Source organism: Dromiciops gliroides, chromosome 4 (genome assembly GCF_019393635.1).
Source record: "Dromiciops gliroides isolate mDroGli1 chromosome 4, mDroGli1.pri, whole genome shotgun sequence".
Classification (NCBI taxonomy): Eukaryota; Metazoa; Chordata; class Mammalia; order Microbiotheria; family Microbiotheriidae; genus Dromiciops; species Dromiciops gliroides.
In genome coordinates, this window is record NC_057864.1 from 240,523,121 (window position 1) to 240,535,844 (window position 12,724).

The 12,724-nt window shown below is 34.0% G+C and overlaps 1 protein-coding gene across 1 annotated transcript; it reads left to right on the forward strand.

The window, feature by feature from the left end:
- Nucleotides 1-10,089: 10,089 nt before the first annotated feature.
- On the forward strand, nucleotides 10,090-11,019 carry LOC122754947 (olfactory receptor 2W1-like). The gene has a single exon (XM_044003375.1). The coding sequence runs from the start codon at nucleotides 10,090-10,092 to the stop codon at nucleotides 11,017-11,019; it is 930 nt and encodes a 309-aa protein (XP_043859310.1).
- Nucleotides 11,020-12,724: the final 1,705 nt, after the last annotated feature.

Sequence of the window (12,724 nt, forward strand, 5' to 3'; positions counted from 1 at the left end):
TCTCATTCTAAAGAATGAATGGGTCAAACAAAATATCAAAGAAGCAATGAATAACTTCATCCACAAGAATGACAATAATGACACAACATACCAAACTTATGGGATGCAGCCAAAGCAGTGTTTAGGGGAAATTGTATATCTCTAAATGCTTACATGAATAAAAAAGAAAAAAGAGGAGATCAATGAATTGGTCATGCAACTAAAAAAACTAGGGAAAGAACAAATTAAAAATCCCCAACTAAATGGTAGTCAGGTATAAAAAATAAACAATAAACATTTACTAAGCACATTCTATATAACTAAGGCACTGTACTTAGTGTTGTAATTACCTGGGGCAGTGGACAATGCATTCACTTATAGGTAATATGTGATACCTGGACACTAAATGTACACTACATTTCCCAGAATGGTATAAGCTACATGAGGTCAGGAAGGAAGTTACAATATTACAATCGATAATGCCTAGAAAGGTGACCTGCCAATTGTACGTGCATATATTGTTCACTTTGATTTATTTATTTATGTATTTTTTCAAGATTAAAGTTTTATTTATATTTTCTGTCTCTTACATCACCATACATCATCATATATCCCTCTCCCTAGCCCTTCCAGAAAACCACTTCATATGCTAGTGTACATATTTTTTAGAAAAGAGAAAAAGTCAGTACAACTGACCAATACATTTTTTAAGTTTCTTTCTACTTTTTTATTTTCCCAAAAACTATTTCATTATTTTCCAGTTACATGTAGAGATAGTTTGCAACATTTGTTGTCATAAAGTTTCTAGTTTAAATTTTTTCTCTCCCTTCCACTTCCTTCCTCCTCCCCAAGACTGCTAGCAATACAATATAGTTTATATATGTACAATCACATTAAACATATTTATTCATTAGTAATGCTGTGGAAGAAGAATCAGAGCAAAAAGGAAAAACCTGAAAAAGAAAAACAAAAAAAAAAATAGAAATATTATGGTTCAATCTACATTGAGATTCCATAGATTTTTGTTTTGTTTTGTTTTTCCTGGATTTGGAGAGCATTTTCTATCATGAGTACCTTGGAACTATCTTGGACCATTGCATTGCTGAAAACAGTCAAGTCTGTCACAGTTGATCAACACACAATTTTGTTGATACTGTGTATAATGTTCTCCTGGTTCTGCTCATCTCAATCATCATCAGTTCATGTAAGTCCTTCCAGGTTTTTCTGATATCTGCCTGCTCATCGTTTCTTACAGTACAATAGTATTCCATTCCATTTATATACCACAACTTGTTCAGCCATTCCCCAATTGATAGCAATTCCCTCAATTTCCAGTTCCTTGCCACCAAAAAAAGCACAGCTATAAATATTTTTGTACATGTGGGTCCTTTTCCCTTTTTTATGATCTCTTTGGGAAAAAGACCTAAAAGTGGTATTGCTGGGTCAAAGGGTACTAACAACTTTATAGCCCTTTGGGCATAATTCTAAACTGCTCTCCAGAATGGTTGGATCAGTTCACAGCTCCACCAACAATGCATTAGTGTTCCATTTTTTCCACAGCTTCTCCAACATTTATTATTTTCCTTTTTTGTCATATTAGCCAATCTGATAGATGTGAGGTGGTACCTCAGAGTTGTTTTAATTTGCATTTCTCTAATCAATAGTGATTTAGAGCATTAGTGATTTAAAGCATAGATAGCTTTGATTTCTTTATCAGAAAACTGCCTGTTCATATCCTTTGACCATTTCTCAATTGTGAAATGAGTTGGATTCTTATAAATTTGATTTAGTTCCCATTATATTTTAGAAATGAGGCCTTTGTCAGAAACATTGGCTATACAAATTGTTTCTCAGTTTTCTGCCTCCCTTCTAATTTTGGATATATTTCTTCTGTTTGTAAAAAAACTTTTTTAATTTAATGTAATCAAAATCATCCATTTTGCATTTCATAACATTCTCTCTCTTGTTTGGTCATGAACTGTTATCTTTTCTATAAATCTGAGAGGTAAACTCTTCCTTCCTCTCCTAATTTACTTATTTTATCACCTTTTATGTCTAAATCAAGTACTCATTTTGACCTTATTTTAGTATGAGGTGTAAGATGTTGGTATATGCCTAATTTCTGCCATACTATCCTCCAGTTTTCCCATCAGTTTTTGTCAAATATTGAGTTCCTATCCCAGAGGTCTTTCTGTTTATCAAACAGTAGATTACTAAAATCATTTACTACTGTGTCTCCTGTGCCTAACCTATTATATTGATCCTCCACTCTATTTCTTAGCCAGTATCAAATAGTTTTGATGACTGCCACTTTATAGTAAAGCTTCAGATTTGGTACAGCTAGCTCACCTTCCTGTGAATTTTTTTCATTAGTTCCCTTGATATTCTTGAAATTTTGTGTTTCCATATGAATTTTGTTACTATTTTTTGGTAGTATGATTGGTATGGCAATGATTAAGTAAATTAATTTAGGTAGAACTGTCATTTTATACAAAAGTTGAGAACTATCTTTACATGTAAAGGAAAAAAAATAAAATACTTTATTAATTAAAAAAATAAAAATTAAAATTAAAAAAAGATATAAGAACAGAAAAACTGATTATCTTCAAAACTGGAATGAGAATAATAAGTCAAGCATTAATCTGAGCAATGGAAGTTTGATGTGGTTGTAGAATAATACAAGCAACTGATGTTCACATAGTATACACTTAAGAGTCCTTATCCCATAAAACTTACTGAAAGTAATAGTTTATAAAATACTGTTACATAGGAATTTCTCAAAAACCTTCAAAGCTTTACCTGTTCTAAAGTTTGCTACCTATGATTTGTACCATATTGATATTTCAGAAAAATATTCGTCTCAAAAGAAAAAAAAAGGTCTACTTTGTTCCACCAAAAAAAAAAAAAAACCTGTCATTTTATTATATTAGCTCAGCCTATCCATGGGCAATTGACATTCTTCCAATTATTTAGATTTGATTTGATTGGTGTGTAAAGTGTTGTATAATTGTGTTCATAGAGTTCCTGGGCTTGTCTTGGCAAGTAGACTCCCAAGTATTTTATATTGTCTACCATTACTTTACATGGAATTTCTCTTTCTATCCCTTGCTGCTGGACTTTGTTGGTCATGAATAGAAATGACGATGATTTATGTGGATTTATTTTATATCCTGTTACTTTGCTAAAGTTGTTAATTGTTTCAAGTAATTTTTGAGTTGATTCTCTAGGATTCTCTAAGTATACCATCATATCATCTGCAAAGAGTGGTAGTTTTGTTTCCTCCTTGCCTATTCTGATTCCTTTAATTCCTTTTTCTTCTCTGATTGCTAAAGCTATCATTTCCAGTACAATATTAAATAATAGAGGTGATAATGGACATCCCTGTTTCACCACTGATCTTACTGGGAAGGCCTCTAACTTATCTCCATTACATATAATGCTTGCTGATGGTTTTAGGTAGATGCTGCTTATTATTTTAAGGAAAGCTCCACCTATTTCTGAGCTCTCTAGTGTTTTTATTAGGAATGGATGCTGTATTTTATCAAAAGATTTCTCTGCATCTATTGAGATAATCATATGATTTTGGTTAGTTTTCTTACTGATGTGGTTGATTATGTTAGTAGTTTTCCTAATGTTGAACCAGCCCTGCATTCCTGGTATAAATCCCACCTGGTCATAGTGTATTATCCTGGTGATCAATTGCTGTAATCTCCTTGCTAACATCTTATTTAAGATTGTAGCATCAATATTATTAGGGAAATTGGTCTATAATTTTCTTTCTTTGTTTTGGTTCTTCCTGGTTTTGGTATCAACACCATATTTATGTCATAAAAGGAATTTGGTAGAACTCCTTCACCCATTTTCCCAAATAATTTGTATAGTATTGGAACTAATTGTTCTTTGAATGTTTGGTAGAATTCACTTGTAAACCTATCTGGCCTGGAGATTTTTTCTTAGGGAATTCATTAATTTCTTTTTCAATTACTTTTTTCTAATATCGGCTTATTTAAGGATTTTATTTCCTCTTCAGTTAACCTGGGCAATTTGTATTTTTGTAAATATTTATCCACTTCATTTAGATTGTCAAATTTATTGGCATACAGTTGGGCAAAATAGTTCCTAATGATTACTTTAATTTCCACTTCATTAGTTGTGAATTCACCCCTTTCATTTTTGATACTGGTAATTTGGTTTTCTTTTTTCTTTTTTTTTAATCAAATAAACCAAAGATTTATCTATTGTATTGGTTTTTTCATAAAACCAGCTCTTCATTTTATTGATTAATTGTATAGTTTTCTTGCTTTCAATTTTATTAATTTCTCCTTTGATTTTCAGGATTTACAATTGGAATTGGATTTACAAATGGAAGAAACCAAGATGCCAATCATATCTCTGGGAAATAACTCATGATAAATAAGTCTCTTAGTAATTAACTCAGGCAACTCCCCGAGATCCTGAATTCCACAGTTGCCAAAATAGTTTCCATACCAGGAGTTCACATCACCAATGTAATAATCACTGATCCAGAAGAAACTAAGTATCTTATATAGTAGATCTCCTTATGTTTTTTGAATCTTTCTCATCAAATTTTATGTTCAGCCAGCCAAAACTATGCTTCAGAAGTTTGACCAGAGTCTCTACTACCAAAAGTCCTTCATATATTTTATTTGAGTCTTATTGGAATAAACACAAAATCTAATGCTTGACCTGCATATGCTACAAAAGAGCTATTCTTATAGGTTGCAGAGTTATTATGTTTTTATTTTACATTACTCAGTGATGATGATGGTTATGATGGTGGTGGTGGTGTTGATGATTTCTCCCTAACTCTCTAACCAGTTGCATCATTTCTCTTTCCTGAAAGGAAAAGTCAGAGCCAAAGGTGGATACCCAAAGACGTCTAGATCCTGAACAAAAGCATAACAAATAAAGGAAACAAAGGATATGTATGTATGTATGTATGTATGTATGTATGTATGTATGTATGTATGTATGTATTTGTGATGATTTACATTACTCAGAGAAACAGTTTAAGGTAACATTTTTTCTATTTTTCCTTTTCAAATACCTTGAGATGAAGAACCAGCCACCTTTGGGTCCAGATAATCTGGTGGAGAAGTTACACCAGAATACTTCATATTAATGCTGTGAATGCTTTATACGTACTCATTGTTTCCTTCATTAAAATGTAAACTTGTTAAGAATAGAGATTGTTTCATTTTTTTTTATTCACATTCCCAGATCTTAGCATTCATAGGAGGCTCTTCAAAAATACATATAGATTAATTGATTGGATATAACAAATGTCAAATAGACTAGCCTCTGATCCCAATACATAGTAAATAGTATTTTTTATTTTAACATGAAACTGATCATACGGGGTAGGGTGGGGGAATAGTTAAAATTTTGCATTGCTCATATGAAGTCCAGCATTTACATTTGTTTCATTACCATTCCATTTGTTTCATTTCTATAAAACCCCACAAATATTTATTAAATTTCTAATATGTATTGCAAGGCCTTGGGTATTACATGAATTCTTAGCTTCCTGAAATCTCTAAGAGTTTATGGTAGTTTGGTTACAGGTACCATGGATATGATATGGGACTTAGAGTCAGGAAGACCTGAGTTTAAATTCTGCTTCAGACACTTCCTGGTTTTGTAACTCTGGGAAAATCATATAGTCTCTCTGCATCTCAAATTCTTCATGGGTAAATTAGGAATAATAATAGCATTTACTTCACAGGATTATGAGCCAAAAATGAATTAATATATACGAAGTATTTTGCAAACCTTAAAATACCATATAATTCTAATTTTATTTTTATCCCATAATTATTCTACAGTGATGCTCACACACAAACTCTTCATTATAATCATGGTACTGATATTAATCCCCAACTTAAAGTGATGTCATATCTTTGGGGATCATGTCTGGTGTGTCTCACTTGCTGAGCAAATTTTTAGTAAACTATGATTACTACTGAGACCTCAGATTCCCTGAGGACTCCTTGGAATTAACAAATCTCATACCTGACATTTGCTTAAATCAATAAATTCTCTTTTGAATCATGGTGATGCATATTTTGAAAACAAATGCCAGGGAAGGAAATGAGCCATGTATTGCATTTTATTAATAGTAATATCATTTAATATATGAACTGAAAAAGTCAGTGCCAGGTGCATTTATTTCCCATTTATTGAAGTCTTGTGCAATAAGCTGGAAGAAATCAGTCACAAAATCTTCATACTTAGCCTTGTTCAAGTACAGTGAAGAAGTGGAATCTGCCATCCTTGTGTGTGTGTGTGTGTGTGTGTGTGTGTGTGTGTGTGTGTGTGTGTGTGGTGGGGGGAAGGGGGCAGTGTCTTTCATTTCCAGGACTTTCCCTGGTATAATCATCTGTAAAGAAATTTTCAAAGAACTGAGCTGGGGTAAGTCTGGACAAATTAGAACCACTATGAGTTTTGTATCATTAAGCTTTCCAATTTTAAAGAGGGAGATTCACATAAGTGTGATGTAGGAGAAAATTCTGGGCTAGGAATGATGAGACCTTAGTTTTAGTGTTGAGATAAATCTCAACTTCTAAGAAAATGTTCCTAAGCTTTATGTGTCCAGGATTCTTTTACAATTTGGAGAAGATCATCAAACCCTTCTCAGAATAATGTTTTTAAATTCATAAAATAAACTACATAGGATTAGTAAGGAAACTAATTATATTGAAATATAGTTACGAAACTCTTTTTGTTTAAGTTCATGGACCCCATGTTAAGAGAAATTTAGGAATTATCCCTCTGAAACTATTACACTGGGTATAATACTCTTTGGCCCATGGTAAGGACTCTTATATTGTCAATAGGCTTCAGTTTTCTTATCTGTAAAATTAATATGTTAGAACTGATAACCTCTAAAATTATATGGTTCTAAGTCCTTGATCTTAAATCTGTTTTTATAGTGGCTATATTTGTAGTTATCTTCTGGGTCCTGATTGTCCTCAATGAAGTGGAAAAGTGAATGAAATTGGAAATTATTCTCCATTAATTTTTTTCTTTTCTCTGTCTACAATGCAGTGTTGTTGTGAATATCACAAGACATCACAAAATAATGTGATCATAGACTTAAAGCTGGAAGGGACCTTAGAAGACAAATCCCATTATTTTTTGGATAAGAAACTGAGAATCAGAGAGGTTAAGTGACTTGCCCAAGGTCATCTAGATATTAAATGACTGAGGTGGGATTTGAACTGTGATCTTGTATTCATTACACCATAAAATACTATTTCAAGGCCAAATCCATCATAAATATACCAAAGTACAAATGACAGTGATTTATTATTTTTTATTTTCTAGTTCTTCCATCACATTTCACTTTTTTCCCTTTCTAATTGCTATCTGTCTACCAACTAGCCCATGTTCCCATTTCTATAATTAATTTGAAAAAAATTTCTATAATATTTTCTATAAGTTTCAAAGTTATTCACCAATATGATTGAATCAGTGGAAATCACATCCATGTATTTCAAAATTAATTAAGTCAATTAAATACTATACCTTTATAGTATTTATATACCTTTATGCCTTTCTCTCACTAAATTATATGGTTAATTAAAGCTGTGTCAAAAGTCAAAAAGTTGATATAGAATGGTTAGACCATAACTTCATTTGAACTCATTGATAAAAGCTCATTTAAATAATATTTCCCTTGGTTGAGAAAGAAGTACTTATATAATTATCACATTACTAGAAATAATACTGTAGCTCAACTGAAAGCCAATGTTAAATCAGTACCATAGGTGGAATTGTGTCATTAACATTTAAGCAGTCTCTTCTATACCTAAAGAAATCGAAAAGGTGGACCTATAGGATTAATAACATCTTGGGGAGCAGTTCAGGAGGGAAGGATCTATCAAGTTACTGAAACTACTAGCTGCTAGCTATGATCTTGAAGCCTCTGGTACAGAATACGAAAAAACTCAGAATGTGTCAAAAATATTGACAAGTCCTTTTGCAAGTTCTAGCTGAATCCCTGCTGGGGATACCAATATTAGTTGAGACAGGGTAACCCTTCTCAAACCAAAAAGAAAATAGGAAAGGATGGACTATGGAGGCTGTATGCTGTTGCCATGATTAAGGGTTCAGGTAAGTTGATGTTTATAGAAGAAAAGCAGCAGCAGCTGAAGATTGTACTTATTCATGCACAAGTACAAAGACCTTTAATTTCTGAGCTGGTGTTAGACTATCCTTAACACTATAAGTATAGAATGGAATGGTTTGGAAGGAAGGAAAACAAAAGAAACAAAAGAGACCTCTTTGTAACAGGGAAGCATAACTGGTTAACTGAGTTGTTTTTCCTGGGAATCTTTGGTCTTTCATACCAGAAGTGTATCCCTTGGGAAAACTATATACCTTTTTAAGTAGCCAAGCTACTAGAGGTCTGATACATATGATGATGAGGAGGAACAGGAGGAGGATGCACCATCTCATTTGAACCTCAAGGAATCATTGTGTGAGAGATACTCTAGGTATATTTATATTCATTTTACAAATGAAATTCAATCTCAGGGAGTGTAAGTGATATTCACTGTCAATGTGTTTTATTTTACATTACAAATATTTACACATTACTCTTACTATGTGAGTTATCATAACAAAGTAAAACAATTAAGTAAAACTATCAATACAGTAACCTCATTTGACATTGTATACATTCCACATTTGCAGAACCCCCTATCCAAAATATCTATTTTTAAAAAATTTTTGCTGTAAGAAATTTGTCTTTCTTTTGTTTTTACTACAGCTAGTAATTAACAGATTCAGAATTTGAACCCAGGTCTTTACGACTCTAAAGCTCACCTGTAATCAAGCTGTAATAGCTTAAAACTCAGTGTGAAACTTAAATAGTTTAAAACTGCACTAAGACTTTTGCTATGCCCTATATTCACAGGTTTTGCATACTGCTTTTTTCATATACCTGTGTCTTAATTACACTATCTTTGATAAACCTGAATGATTAGCCTGCTCTAGACTTTTGGTATAGGTTATACTACAAGACCCAATGGGCATTCTGAGGTTTTGAAAGAAGGATAGCAAGGGAATTTTCCAAAAGAATGCTGAAGCAAAAACTATGGTTTATCTCCATTTTTCAATGGACTGTTCAATTGCAGAGCTTGAAGGAATCATAAGATGATCTATAGAACATGTGGGCTGTTTACCTGTTAGCTGTTACCCCTCACCCTCCCATTGTGACAAACCAATCTTCCTTTTAATTCACACATCTACCATTAAACATTATTTTCTGAGTTCCTTTTGCAATATTCCTCATTTTGGATTACTCAAACACCTCATGAGACATTTCACTGCCCTATATGCTTTTAGGTTATTCCAATATCGCAGAAGCAAAGGCCTACTGTTTTAATATCATTATTCTCCTAGTATGGTTGTATGCCAGCAAAATATAGAATACAAAAATCTCTCTGAAGGATTAAAAATGAGCATTACACTCAAGGCCATAACAGCAAGATAAACTAATTTTAGTTGACTGAAATAGCAGGTAGAGTAGATGGACCATGTCCAGCCATTCTTCAATGTTGCAAGAATATCAAATGCATATAAAGGGAAAAGGAACAAAAATTTTGTTGTTATAGTTGTTTTTCTAAGGGGGTGGGGGGTTGGTTGCTAGCCATTTCTTTTTTCTTTTTTTGCAGGGCAATGAAGGTTAAGTGACTTGCCCAGAGTCACACAGCCAGTGAATGCCAAATGTCTGATGCCGGATTTGAACTCAGGTCCTCCTGAATCCAGAGCCGGTGTTTTATCCACTGCCCACTTAGCTGCCCCTTAGCCATTTCTAAGAAATTGAAAAATCGGAGCACCTTTCCTACTTTTCTTTCCTCTTATCTCTTCCTTCTTTCCTCCCTTCCTCTACTGTTCCTCTCCTCCTTCCCTTTCCTATTGGAAACCTAAAATAATGGGAGATTGCATCAATATTAGTGAAGGAATACAATCACAACTTTATCATTATAAATAGATATAATCTAATTGTTCACTAAATTTGTTGTGTTTTTGATAGAGTGATTATTCTATCTTCACAGTGACTATTCAAAAAAGAAGATAAAGATGAACAATTATAGCTACTTAAATGGATTTATTCTCCTTGGTTTCACAGATCAGCCCCAGCTAGAGAAGACCATCTCTGGGGTTGTCTCTTTCTTTTATATGATTGCCTTAATGGGTAACATAGCCATCATCCTGGTGTCACTTCTGGACATCCATCTCCAAACACCTATGTACTTTTTCCTCAGAAATTTGTCCATCTTGGATCTTTGTTATACCACTAATATTGTCCCTCAAATGTTGGTCAACATCTGGAGTCAGAACAAAAGAATAACTTTTAGTGGATGTATAATTCAGCTTTTCATTGATATGATTCTTTGCTCAGTTGAGTGTATGCTACTAGCTGTGATGTCCTATGACCGCTACAATGCTGTTTGCAAGCCCCTGCATTATATGGTGGTCATGAATCCCAAACTCTGCCAAGGTCTATTGGCAATGGCCTGGCTCATTGGCATTATGAACTGCATGATCCTCTCTCCTTATGCAATAAGCCTGCCTAGATGTGGGAACCACCACTTGGATCACTTCTTTTGTGAGATGTCAGCCATGATAAAAATAGCCTGTGTGGACACCACAGCTATGGAGGTAACTACATTTGGCATGTGTCTGGTTATTGTTCTAGTTCCACTTCTTCTCATCCTTATCTCCTATGGCTTCATTGTTGTGGCTGTGTTGAGGATCAAGTCTGCCATAGGACGAAAGAAAGCATTTGGTACCTGCTCTTCTCATCTCATTGTGGTGTCCATCTTCTATGGAACTGTCATCTATATGTATATACAGCCAGGAAATAGTCCATCCCAATATGAAGGAAAACTGCTTAGCATTTTTTATTCGATCATCACCCCTAGCATAAATCCCTTGATCTATACACTAAGAAATAAGGAAGTTAAAGAAGCCATGAAAAGACTAGCCAGGAAAGAGAAAGGATCTTAGGATACAACAGGACATTGACTCATTTTTCCAGAAATGCTACCATGAAATATGTGGTGCAAAGAAATCCACCAAGAATTTGATTATTGTACATTTTATATTGTCTTCTGATTTTACATCCCACGAAATAAAAACTCTAAATAGTTATTCCAGCTAACTACCCATTTCCATAGTTTCTTTTTTTGGGGGGAAAGGATTAACTTTTTAGATTTTCCAACAAGAATCCTTAATCATGCCATGTATAGTATGTACTAAGGATCAGGAAGACCCAGGTTTGAATTCTATGTCTGAAAATTACAAGTTGTGTGTCCACAGGCAAGTCATTTAAATTATCTGATCTTCCTTATTTTTAAAATAAGGATGACAAAGCATCTTCTTCCCAGGGTTGCTGTGAGACAAATTCTGAAATGTACATAAGTACTAAGAAAACGTTGCAATACTATATAAATGCCAACTGCATTTTCTATTTCTTTTTTAAATAAAGTATTTATTTATTTATTTATTCCTGTTGCATGTAAAAATAGTTCTCAACTTTTGTTTATACAAGCTTTCCAATTTCAGATTTTTCTCCCTCCCTCCCCTCCCTCTCCCCTCCCCTAGACAGCAGGTAAATATATATATATATATATAAACATATTTCTGCATTAGTCATGTTATAAGAGAAAAATCCGAGCAATGAGGAAAAACCTCAAAATAGAAAAACAACAGCACCAAAAACAAAAGAAACAGTATGGTTCATTCAGCATCTATACTCCACTGTTCTTTTTTTTTTTTTCCTGGATTTGGAGATTCTCCTCCATCATGAATTCCCTGGAACCCTTCTATACCATTGCATTGGTGAGAAGAATATAGTCCATCACAGTAGATCAGCACTCAATGCTGATGATACTGTGTACAATGTTCTTCTGGTTCTGCTCATCTCACTCATCATCAGCCCATGCAAGACCCTCCAGGTTTCTCTGAACTACTCCTGCTCATCGTTTCTTACAGCACAATAGTGTTCCATTGTATTCATATACCACAATTTGTCCAGCCATTCCCCAGTTGATGGACATCACCTCAACTTCCAATTCCTTGCCACCACGTAAAGAGCAGCTATAAATATTTTTGTACATGTGGGTTCTTTTCCCCTTTCCATTATCTCTTTGGGAAAAAAGACCCAAAAGTGGTATTGCTGGGTCAAAGGGTATGCACAGCTTTATAGCCCTTTGGGCATAATTCCAAATTGCTCTCCAGAATTGTTGGATAAGTTCACAGCTCTACCAACAATGCATTAGTGTTCCACAGCTTCTCCAACATCCATTATTCTCCTCTCCTGTCATCCTAGGCAATCTGATAGGTGTCAGGTGGCACCTCAGAGCTGTTTCAATTTGCATCTCTCCAATCACTAGTGATTCAGAGCACCTTCTCATATGGGAATAGATAGCCTTGATTTCTTCATCAGAAAACCGCCTGTCCACATCCCTTGACCAATTCTCAACTGGGGAATGACTTGGATTCTTATAAGTTTGATTTAGTTCCCTATATATTTTAGAAGCGAATCCTTTATCAGAAGTACTGGCCATAAAATTTGTTTCCCAGCCCTCTGCATCCCCTCTAACCCCGGATGCATTGCTTCTGTTTGCACAAAACCTTTTTAATTTAATGTAATCAAAATCATCCATTTTGGATTTCATAACATTCTCTCTCTCTTGTTTGGTCATAAACT